The 12,308-nt window shown below is 42.8% G+C and overlaps 1 protein-coding gene across 2 annotated transcripts in view; it reads right to left on the bottom strand.

Moving 5' to 3' along the window:
• Positions 1-218: 218 nt before the first annotated feature.
• Positions 219-12,308, bottom strand: part of Slc5a1 (solute carrier family 5 member 1) — an 84,378-nt gene continuing 72,288 nt past the window's right edge. The window contains exons 12-15 of one of the 2 annotated variants that reach the window (XM_052735865.1): positions 10,762-10,930; positions 5,915-6,130; positions 2,629-2,734; positions 219-711 (exon numbers count right to left, since the gene is read on the bottom strand). In XM_052735865.1, the coding sequence (XP_052591825.1) occupies positions 494-711; positions 2,629-2,734; positions 5,915-6,130; positions 10,762-10,930 (709 nt within the window). In that variant the 3' untranslated portion in view covers positions 219-493. Of the gene's footprint in view, positions 718-2,628; positions 2,735-5,914; positions 6,131-10,761; positions 10,931-12,308 lie in introns of both variants that reach the window. The other variant, XM_052735864.1, reaches the window with a different exon arrangement.

Here is a 12,308-nt window from a genome sequence, read left to right on the forward strand (position 1 = left end):
GAGGTATGTGATGTCAAGGGAAAAGATTTCTTTAAAAAAAAAAAAGAAGAAGCTGGAGGAGGAGGAAGAGGAGGAGGAGGAGGAAGAGAAGGAGGAGGGAGGGTCAGGTAGGAAAGTGACAGGAACCAGACCACAATTTTAAAAAGTAGTATTGAAGGATTATAAACAATAATTACAAGCTGGATGTACCGAAGCAGGGTAGCATGAGGCCACACAGGTGTCTGTGTCTTAAGTCGGACTTTTCCTGGATCGGAGTCAATTTCTCCCTCCTCTGAAGCTCTAATAGAAACAGGTAAGTGTGCCCTACTAGCTTCAAATGCAAAAATTCACAGCGACGTAATTATTTTCCTCCAGCAAGCCTAAAATCACATATATACATATTTTATCCCAATGGGTAAAATGTACAATTGGCCGATTTCCCCTTACCACCACAGAACGGTCTAAAGGGAAATAACAAATCCAGACTTGCCAAGTCTACAACAGGAGGTGGGATTCAAGCAAAGTAGGCATAGCAAAAGACAGCCACGGCCAGCAGGATGATGCCATTGATGTTCACCACGGTCCTCCACAAAGGCTTCTCAGAAGTGTCGGTCATCTTCAGCTTCATGGCTGCCTCCTCTTCCTTAGTCATCTTTGGTCCTTTTTCCTGGTCCAGCCCACAGAACAGGTCATATGCCCTTCTAAAGCATCCTTTCTTCTTTTGGGGAGCTTCTGTGTCTGCAGAAAGACATAAAGGGATTATTGGATACAAAGCCTCGCAGTGCTTCTCAGCCTTTGGAATGCTGTGACCCTTTATTTTCGTTGCTACTTCTTAACTGTAATTTTGCCACTGTTATGAATTGTAATGTAAATAGCTGATATGCAGATGGTTTGGGGCAACCCCTGTGAAAGGGTCATTTGACCCCCAAAGGGGTCATGACCCACACGTTGAGAACCACTGGGCTAAAGGGACTAGAAAGGGTTTCCAGGGAAGATGGGATACCACAAAGCATTTACCATTCTGTAGAAGCATGCCAGTTCTCTTGTTTTTAGGAATGGAAATTGAATACAATGTTCAAAGCATGAGACAGTGTTGAGTTGGATTCTGCCTTCTCATGATCAACTAGTCTGAGTCTTATCTCTTCCAGGACCAATAAAAATGTGTTTTGATTTGGAATAGTCAGATAATAGATTATGAGAGGGACATGCTAACTATGAGACGGACAGCTGACTTAGGGAGAACGTGGTAAACCCACCTCTGAAACACAGAGCTTGTATCTGTTTGCTACGTCACTGGATGGCAGTGAGGCTGGCCTGACTCAGAGAGTTGGCTGCACTTGCCTAGTCTAAGGTTTCACAACAGACCCATCTGGAGGGTAAGGGCTACTCCACACAGGTCCTGATGCAGAACAACAACAGTCAGTACTTGTTGGGCTTAGAACATGCTGATGCACGTTAACACCGCTAGATCAAACCATTCGAGTGGTGCTGACACCCGAAGAGGTTGCCGGCAAAGGAACAGATTCCCTCCTCGGAGGTCAGTTGTAGCACTGGAGACAGACAGACATAGTTTCATATGCCAGCTCTGCCAGTCACCAGCTGTGAGATCCACTCTACATTTTATCACAACATTGAGAGACTACTGATTGGCATGTCCTAGTTTTTATATGCAGACCGTTATGTTTTGTTTCGGTTTGTTGGGGGTAGGAGCGCAGTCTCAATATGTAGCCAGACTAGATGACGGGTATGTGCCACCATTCCTAACTCACACAATTATTCAAAAAGAGCTTTAGTGATCAAGTGCATAGGTATATCAGAACTCTAAAGTGAGGTGATGAGGGCAAATGGTCTCTAGGCCATAGTGAGGTAGACATCTAGTGGGCCCGCAGCTAAGAATCTCTGTTTCTGATGCCAGATTCGTAACTCGTTCTGCTTCATCTAGTGCTGTCCTGCAGGACTGATGGGCCTTCCATTTCAGCACCCGATCAGTGCATGGGCCTGAGCGCCTCACTTCCCCAGACGTCTTCTGCACACCATACACACACGTTCCCGTGCATTACATCTCTTCCACATAGAGAGGAAAGGTTGTGACACTAAAGCTGAAGAGAGCCTTAATTTAAAGGGTAAGCCTGGGGCTAGAGTCGGGTAGCTCAGAGATAGAGCGCTCTCCTCGCAGTGTGCTAAACCTAAGTAAGGCTTGATCCCCAGAACTGAAAAAAAAATCACAAAAGACAAGTCTATGGACACTAAGCATCATCTTAAGCATCCAGAGAAATTGGATTTTCTAATCTAAAGTGGAAAGACATACGATGCCAAGAGCCTCTGGTCCATACCCTGTTGTCACCAGAAGTCAACATAGCTTTGCACACGTCTCTGTCTCAGGCCATAGAATATGTCAGTAAAGCCCTAACTCTGCCATGCCAACCATGCTCCAAATCAAGAACAAATTATTCTTCATTCACTGATTCAACAAGTTCTGCAAAATATGGGGAGTGAGGCAGCTGGAAGTGTTTCTCCCCCACCTTCGCCTGTTTGGTGAACTTCCTCAGTGCATACCTGTCTTTCACCCTGCCCTCCTCCAGTCCTCAAGGACATGAGCCGTGATGAAGGCATTTGCTAAAGACTTCAATAAACGGCTTAGGAACACACCTATTTCAATTGTATCCTTAGGGTCCTCTTGAATGTGCTCATCTTCTGCATCCAGGTCGATACGTTCTTCTTTGCTGTTGCGTAGACTCCAACACAGACGGTACAACTGTGGAGAAAGCAGAGTGGATTACCAGAGTGTGCTGACATATTGTGTACCCTAATAAATTTGCCTGAAGATCAGAGGACAGAACAAGCCACTAGATTAAACATAGAAGCCAGGCAGTGATGGCACACACCTTTAATCCTAGCATTCGGGAGGCAGTGAACTCTGTGAGTTCAAAGCCACCCTGAACTACATGAGATTGATTCAGTCTAGGAGAGAAACAGAGCCAGGCAGTGGTGGCACACACCTTTAATCCCAATACTTGGGAATCACACACCTTTAATCCCAGCACTAGGAAAGTTGAGACAGGAAATGATATAGGTGGGTGGAGAAAGGTATATAAGGTGTGAGGAGACAGGAACTAAAGTCTTTCTGCTGAAGAAAGCTGTTCAGGCTGGGGAGTCCTAGAGGTAAGAGGTGGCTTGTTCCTTTGTCTCTCTAATCTTCCAGCTTTCATCCCAATATGTGGTACCAGGTTGTTGGTTTTTTTTTTTTATTATAAGACCATTTAAGATTCGAACAACACCAGAAAGATCTAAATAGGCCAAGAATTTGGGGAAAACAAAAAAGTACACATCAAGAAAGGAAAAGCATAAGGCCTTTCCATACCAAGAAAACATGGATCACTGTCCCATCAACATCCCAATTAATATATATAGCATAATAGAGAGAGAGGCTAAGAGACTGCCTCAACTCATCCCTAAATGACACATCTGCATCTTCACCTCCGAGGCTCAGGAAGGATCACAGAAGAGAGGACAGAAAGAAGGTAAGAGACCAGATGGGGAGGCGTGCTGTGAACAGTGTCTTCTGGACGTGACACACCACTGTCCTCAGGAACTCACTGCAGCAGTGACCTGCACAAGATGTGGCCTGTCACCACTTCCTCGTGCATGGGGAAGGCACACATGAGACCCCACCCCTGTGAGGGACTGTGGCCAATTAAAGAATGCTGGAGAGGAAGTGTCATTGTCTTCAGTGGTGTAGCCAGTGGTAAGTTCCCATGTTCTGTATGGCTCCCCACTCATGCTCATGCAAGCAGCCATAACTATACTCTGTGAGTCAAAAGATAAGATTCAAAGTTAAGAAGGGGCTTGTTGGAAAGAAAAGTTTCAGGACAGACATGGGATGACACATGGTAATGGACGGTGTAAATGACCAAAATTCAGTATAGTCACATATGAAAGTATCAAAGGAGCAAAATAATATCAATAGTAATAAAACAGAAAAATTAAACAAAAATAAAAGGCAAAATGAAATAAAAATACAATAAATGTAAAAATACTGGGCCAGTGAGATAGCTCAGTGAATAAAGGTGTGTACAGCCAAGCCTTTAGACTCGAGTTCAATCCTGAGGATCCACTGAGTAGCAGCAGACAACCACCTCACACAAATTATCCTCTGACCTTCGTGTGTGTGCAAAATATATAAATAAGATGGAGTTTTTAAAATTAAAAACCTCATGAGAAGAGACCGCCTGAAACATAAATGCTTGTTGTGTGGGTGAATTCGCTTTTCTCTGATGAAGGAGTTTGCCCTCTTATCACTGCTTCTCAGAAACAGGACGAGAAGTCATTTTTCCAAACCAGCATTGTAGGATCTTATTATTGAACACTGTCACATTATGGAAATAAAAACTGTAAACATGAGCCATATCAACACAGGATAGAGCGGGGTCAGTTTCTACTGATACACTTCGGAATGTGAGGTAGGAATTTGCAAAATCCTGTGAGAACCAATGCCGTACTTCCATCCCAATCATGCTTTTTGGTGAGTGTCTTGCTTTCTCTACTTCACAAGGAAGCTCGGAGCTAAATATGTTTGAGGCTTCAATACTTCTGAAGACTGAGATATAGCAAAATGGTTGCTACAATGTAAAGATCCCTACTACAGAGCTGGCAAAGGACGAGCTGGTGAATCTGCAGCTATAAACATGGATTCTGGGTTACAATAAGGTTGTCTCAGATCTTGATCATCTGACAGGGAGGTTAAAGGTCTCTTAGGGATTCCACGGGTGCTTGTATTTGTGTGTACTGGAGTAAGGTGTTCATACAACCCTTTTCCCACAGATAAATGCTACATTGGCTTCCTTTTTGTTTTTTGTTTTTTTTTTATTTTTTAGCTCTGTTCCCTTGCAAACCTGGGAACAACAGAATGCTGTATGTGTTGGGTCATGACACTATTTTGACTATAATAAAATGGGTTCATTATTGATTATCCTTCTTTGAGTTGCTAAAGCTGTGAAATCACTTTAATCCAATGGCAGCATATGCACCTAAAGAAGTGTTTATGATTTCTGAAGGCTTGAAATGGGTGGGCATTGGCCGTGCATTGTGGTTTGAATGTCCACAACAAATATTGGAAGGCAATTGCCAGTTTGACAATATCAAGAGCAGGGTTTTCTTTAGATAATCTTTGGAGGTGAGTAATCCAATTACCTCTTAATACTGTTATCCTGGGAGAACCTTCCTGATTAAAAACAAAAAAGATGAAGTTTGGCCCCTATCCTTTCTTCCTCTCTCTCTGCTAAGACACCAGCTACCACGTCATTATTCTGCAAGAAACCCCACCATACAAAGCCTCTCAACCTTGAACTTTCCAGCATCCACATGGTAAGAGAAATAAACTTCTATTATTTGTAATATTATAAATATTATTTATAAATATTGTTTCTAATATTATTTATAATGTACCTAGTCTGTGGCATTCAATTATAGCAGCAGAAAACAGAATAAAACATATTGTTAAAAATGTCTCATTTAGAAAGAAGTCAAAAAGTAAACCATAGTTTAAGTGGTTTCCCTGAGTGGGTGATTTTTGTAACTAGGCATGTCCCTTTCTGGGACTTCTGGATGATTTGGCCATGGAACTTTCACAAGAAATACAGCTTCTTATTTTGGACATGGACTTCTAGTCTAGAGCATTATGTTGCCTGTGGAGTGACCTCTCTTTACTTTGTATCTGTCACTCAGGAGGCCGAGTCTACAGAACAGCCCCCAGACTGAAGTCTGGGCTCTGAGGATTTGCACCAGACAGTGTTGATACAGCAAGCATTCCATGTTTCCCATCCTGAATGCCTCTACATGAAACCAACGATAAGCTGGAACTATTTCAGTCATGTAGAGTGTGAGCTGCTCAGAGGGGTATGGAACAAGGGCAGGGTTAGCTCAAATGGATACTCACGTGCACATCGGGGATGGGCTTGGTGAGGAAGGAGACGATCAAGATGGTGATAATAGAGACAGCAAAGAGGATGATGGCGAAGTACAAATAGTGGACCCCGCAGATGATCGTGGGGCAGTTGCTGGGCTCCATGCAGCTCCCAGTTCCATAGGCAAACTCGGTAATCATGCGGGAGATTCCAACCAAAAAGCCTAGAATCAGTCCCCAGAAGGCTCCCTGCAAAAGAAAACCCCCCAGTTAATGGTGCTGAAACAAGAAAGCAACGACATTCTCATCTTCCTAAGGAGCAGAAGACAGAGATGAAGAAACAAAGGAGAAAAGGTTCCTCCTGGCCATCCGAGGCCAAGGCACTGAAATTCAGATTCTGGCCAGAACTGGTAAGTAGCACTTTCTATGATATATATGTATATGCATATGCATATGTGTATGTAACAATAATTAATGGAAAAATGGAGACCATACATTTGAAAGAGCAAGTAGGAGTATATTGGAGTAGAGGGAGGAAAAGGAAGTGATAAATGTAATTATATTATAGTCTCAAAAATAAAACAATAGGAATACTCCTTCTTTACTTTTACCTCTTTTTTTGGGTTTTAGAGACAGGGTTTCTCTGTGTAACAGTCCTGGCTGTCCAGGAACTCACTCTGTAGACCAGGCTGGTCTCAAACTCACAGAGCTCCACCTGCCTCTGCCTCCCAAGTGCTGAGATTAAAGGTATGCACCACCACTGCCTGGTTTATCTCCCTTTGTGTATGCAATGTCACTAAGTTTAATCTGAGAGTGAAATTTTACTATGTGATTGACATTAAATTTGAGTGGGGTTTATGTATGAGAAATGTAAAAGATTTTAAAAAGTACCTATTGCATTTTTAGAGACCTGTTTCCACTCTCCTTCCCTCTTCCCTCCCATCCTCTCTCTTTTTTTACCTGTTTTCTTTCCTTCTGGCCAGTCCTCACCTGGAGAACCATACCTCCTTCCAAAGGCCACAGTTTGAAAGGGTCAGTGACAAATTACAGTGTTATCAGCAAGAGACTTCACGATTTTTTTTCATGGGTTAAGCGGTCTCTTTGCTCTTTGTTTCATTCAGGTGGCTACCTGAACTCAAATACTTTATATTTCAAGATATCATCTTAGTTACTTCTCCTATTGCTGTGACAAAACACTGTGACCAAGGCAACTTGTAAAAGAAAGCGTTGTCATTTGGGGCTCACAGTTCCAGAGAGCTAGAGTCCATGACCATCATGGCAGGGGGCACGGCAGCAGACAGGCACTGGAGCAGTAGGTGAGAGCTCTCATCTGTTCCAAAGCACAGAGCAGAGAGAGACAGCATCACTGGGGAATGGCATGGGCTTTTGAAACCTCAAAGCTCATCCCCAATGACACACCTCCTCCAACAAGGCCACACCTCCTAATCCTTCCCAAACAGTTCAACCAACTGAGGACCAAGTATTCAAAAATATGAGCCTATGGGGGTCATTCTCATTCAAAGCACCACATACTAAATTACTGGCTATTTGATGATGCCATTTATGCTCATCTCCCAGGATCTTTGTCTCTGTTGTTTTCTCTGTCCAGACGAGTGCGGAGTCTGTTGTCTAGACTAAGTAAGTGATTCAGAACTAGGTGGGCATGTCCTCCTTTCTGTGGAGACACTTCTCTAGCTCCTCATCTGAGCTTAGAGCTTGCTTGGAGAAAAAAATCAAATGTTGCTCTCTTTCAGTTGGTAGTGCCTAGCCCATGTCTGAAATCTGGAAGTTTCTTTTAAACGAAATAAATGAAAATGGGAAAAGGAAAAAATAGGTTTCCCATTATTCTGCAAACACTTTTCCTTTGAAATTTTTCTTGTGTTGAAAGATTTGTTTTATGTTTAGTTGTGTGTATGGGGGTACACATGGGTGCAGGTGCCTGTGGAGGCCCAAAGCATCAGACCCCTATACCTGGAGTCACAAGTAGTTGTGAGCCACTGGATGTAGGAACAAGGAACCAAACTCCAGTCCTCTGCAAAAGTGGTGCATGCTCTTAACCTCTGAGCCATTCCTCCAGACCCATAAAAAACAATCTTAGCTTTTGAATTTTTGACTCTGTGCATACACACACACACACACACACACACACACACACACACACACACACACACACACTTGATGTGGGGGAAGGGTTGTGCACACTACAGCATGGACATGAAGATCAGAAGACAGTTCTGTGGAGTTGGTTCTCTCCTTCCACCTTGATATGGGTCCTGGGCTCGAACTCCAATCATCAGGCATGGAAGTACTGTTTGTTACCCACGTAGCATCTCACTGACCCACATCCTCCATTTTACTTGAGAGAAACAGCATTGATGAGGCTCTCCTTTCTTCTTTTTTTCTTCTCCTGCTCCCCTACTCTTCCTCTTGCTCCTCTTCCCTCACCTCCTCATTTTAGGCCCTCCCTCTTTGCAATTAAACTCTCTCCATTCCTTTATCCTTCCAAAGCTCTTGGCGAGTCTGGAAGCCATATTTTCCTCAAGGCCTTGGGTGATGCCTCACCAAACACCGTTCCCGGCCAGTCCTAAGGACTCTGGCAACCTGTACCTGCTGTTCTCCAGACTCCACCCCAGGGCTCCTTGACCTTGGTACTGTGTTAAAATGACACAAATAGACACTACACACAGTCTTAACCAAACTCCTAGAAAAGAGCAGCCTTGGCTCTGTGGTATTTGGAGTGCTGACATGTGTTTTAAGATGTTTGGCTTATGCCGGACTGCTACTCACCAGATCTGTGTAAACATTCTAGACATTACCTAATGTCCTACTTGAAGTAAGGGAAGGCAAAATCTCTTAGAGCTGGTAACTGTGGAACTCTATGCCAATTCTTAGCTTTAGTATTTGGAAGTGTTGAACTGAGTATCCTTGTGGGCTACTGCAAGAATAAGTAAGGCTCTCGGACACACTGTTTTAATTTGTATTTTAGTAATCTCCAGTGATCCAGCCCTCTGATAATCTCTTCTAAACTTATCCCAAGGTATATACTTATAATGTACTAAACTGTGAAAATCAACTCCAAGTTTAATTCTGCTATCTCTGGGTCTGTGCATCTATCTCTGCATCCAGTTGTGTGTCAACAGAACATCTGGACTATCTTCTTCATGGATGATGAAGGAAGAGATGCACATAACAGATTTGTGTACCTCAAAACTGTGTACCCCAAAACTGTGTGCCTCAAAACTGTATACCTCAAAACTCTACCAAGGTATCTCCTTGGTAGAGTGTTCATCTGTTTCTACCCTACAGGAAGAAAATTAAAAAGCATGTCATCATTTGTATTGTGTCAGACAATTAGCCTGTCACATGGGTAGCAGTCACCTTTTCCAACTCTTCTCATGTGGGTGGATGGCTGGACAGCACATCCATCTCTAGGTACCATTTCTATTGTACTTTAAACTTGGTAGCACCCTCCCCCCAGGTTAGTGGACTCAGACTCACTGACCTGGGTTTCGATGGTGCTGTTCCTCCCCTGGTTTCTCAGCTGTGTCTCCCATTCTTCATACACATAAACTCCATTTCTGGACAGGGTAAACTCCTCACAAGGCCCTCCCTTTCATTTGGCCTCCACATTGGCCAAGGTTGTGCGCTCCATCTTGAATGCCTCTTTCTTCTTGACTTTAAATCCTTTCTGCCCTATGCCCTCCAATCAGCCTTCCTTGCTTGGAGTTTTGGTGTCCGTTGACATGGCCCTTTTTGAATCCCTGCCTACTTACACTTTGTCCCACGTTTCATGGCTCATTTGTCATCTCTCTTACAGTTTCACAGATGAACTTCTCGAGCACAAGGACTTTGTCCCTCACTGGGCCCTGAAGATCCTGACTAAAAAGGCAAGTTCACATTGTAGGTAACTTGTACTAGAACATCCTCTGGTGTCATTCACCCAGGGACTACAAACAAGACTTCCTGGTGGGAGCCACATAGTCAGGTCAGAATTACAAAGACTGGATGGGTAGAAACAGTGATGCCATACTGATGAGAAGCCGTATGTGTGCAAAGCGTGTGCAAAAGTCTTATTGTGCACCAAAGAATTCATACAGCAGAGAAAGCTTACTCCATGAATGTGGAAAAGCCTCCTGTCTGCCCTCCTGCCTTACTGTCTGCCAGAGACTTCAGAGTGGAGATCTCCCTCATGGGCATAGGGACTGTGGGAAGCCTTCACTTGTAGCTTATACATATTCATATAAGAATCCATAGTGGGGAAACCTTATATGTGTAACAAGTATGGTAAACCATGCACCAGTGAACCCACGTGGAGAGAAGCCCTATGAGTGTGCAAAGTATAGTGTAGCCCTCATCTCTAACCCAAACCTCATGTGACACCACACAACTTGTCAAAGAGCCAGGGAGGGGAAGCTCTCTGGTCATAGTCTATGCCATCTCCTACCCTACAGGAGACACCCCTGTTCTATTTATTCCTCCTTCAGTAAACAAGGCCAATACCTTTTAAAGTTAGGTTTCTAGAAGGCAATATAAACACAAGCATTTCAGAGACTAATTCAAAGAAAATAAAACTAAGTGCCTAAATGGGGGGGGGGGGGGGAAGGTTGGATGGAAAAAAAACACTATTAGTTTAGAGACCTTGTAGCGAGGACAAGGGGGTCAGAGAGAAAGTGGGTCTGATACCAACTCCTAAGGGTTCATGCCCATTCTTAGGGGACCTCAGGGCTTCTTGAGGCACACCCAGTCAAAGCTATAACTGCACATCCACTTCTGTTTGAGATCTCTGGAATACAGAATCCTTCTCACAGAGACTATGCAAGGCCCCATAAGCGGCTGCTGCAGCACACGGGCTTTTCTGGAGCTGCTGGAGTGATACCTACTGGCTCGTTGACTCTCTTGCAGAAAACAGCGAGCAGGAAGACAGCTGCAATGGGCGGCCCCAAGTAGCTGGTGATGGACTGGATATAGTCGAAGAGCTGTCCACTTTGAGCAGACTGCACAATCGGAACCCAGGCGATGCTGATGCCGATCAGTACGAGGATGAACAACCTGAAATCAAAGCCCCACCAGAGTGTATCGGTGTTCTACATGATAAATAATATACACCAGTAATATAGAAACACATATGCACATGCTAGCATATCAGTGTTCTACATGATAAATATACACCAGTAATACATAAACACATATGCACATGCCAGCATATCAGTGTTCTACATGATAAATATATACCAGTAATACATAAACACATATGCACATACTAGCATATCAGTGTTCTAATGATAAATATACACCAGTAATATAGAAACACATATGCACATGCTAGCATATCAGTGTTCTACATGATAAATATATACCAGTAATACATAAACACATATGCACATACTAACATATCAGTGTTCTACATGATAAATATACACCAGTAATATAGAAACACATATGCACATGCTAGCATATCAGTGTTCTACATGATAAATACATACCAATAATATATAAACACATACGCACATACCTATATGTAGGTGTTACCAGCAAATATATATGCACACATGTATTATGTAAATATATACATATCTCATATTACCACAGTGAAGCAAATTCATTCTGGAGGCTTCTCTCTTCCTTATTCTGCTTAACTGAAAGTCATCTGTGTCTATGAATAACTGAGACACATTTGACTTTCAAAAGGCAGCTAGGCCCAGTGATTATATGCCCAAAAATCCCACTTCGAGAAGAGTCAAAGTGGTAGGTACAAGGTTACAGACTCGGGAGCAAGGTAATCATGGATTCAAATTCTCACTGTTCCTGCATGAAACAATCTCCCTCCAAGTCTCAAGTTCTCCAGCTAAAAACTGAGAATAAAAGGTTGGGTGAAGATTAATGAGAGAAAATCATCTCACAAATAGGAAATTTAAATTTAAATTTTTTAAAAAATTTAAAAATTAAATTTAAAAAATAAAATTTTCTTCCTTCCTTTTTCTCTCTCTCTTTCTCTCTTTCTTTTGATTTTTTTGAGACAGGTTTTTCTCTGTGTAACAGTCCTGGCTGTCCTGGAACTCTCTCTGTAGACCAGCCTGGCCTCGAACTCACAGAGATCCACCTGCCTCTGACTCCCAAGTGCTGGGATCAAAGGCAGGCGTCACCACACTCGGCTCTAAAATTAAAATTTTTTAAATTAAATAAAAATTTTAAAACATCATCTTCTTTTTCTTCTTTCTTACAAAGTCTTAACAAAGTTATAGAATTAGCCAGGGAAAGATTTTAAGGGAACACTCTAGTCAGGAAGTAGCCGGGTCTTTCTAGCTCTCTTCTTGTTTACTTCATGTTGGGAAACTATGGGAGATTCTCTTACACACTCTTATTTCTTGTGCACTTGGTTGAATTATAAAGAAGACTAGAATTTCCTTACCCCGTGTGTATTTAAAGC

This window comes from Peromyscus californicus, unplaced genomic scaffold (assembly GCF_007827085.1).
Source record: "Peromyscus californicus insignis strain IS unplaced genomic scaffold, ASM782708v3 Scaffold_13__1_contigs__length_99412109, whole genome shotgun sequence".
Taxonomy (NCBI): domain Eukaryota; kingdom Metazoa; phylum Chordata; class Mammalia; order Rodentia; family Cricetidae; genus Peromyscus; species Peromyscus californicus.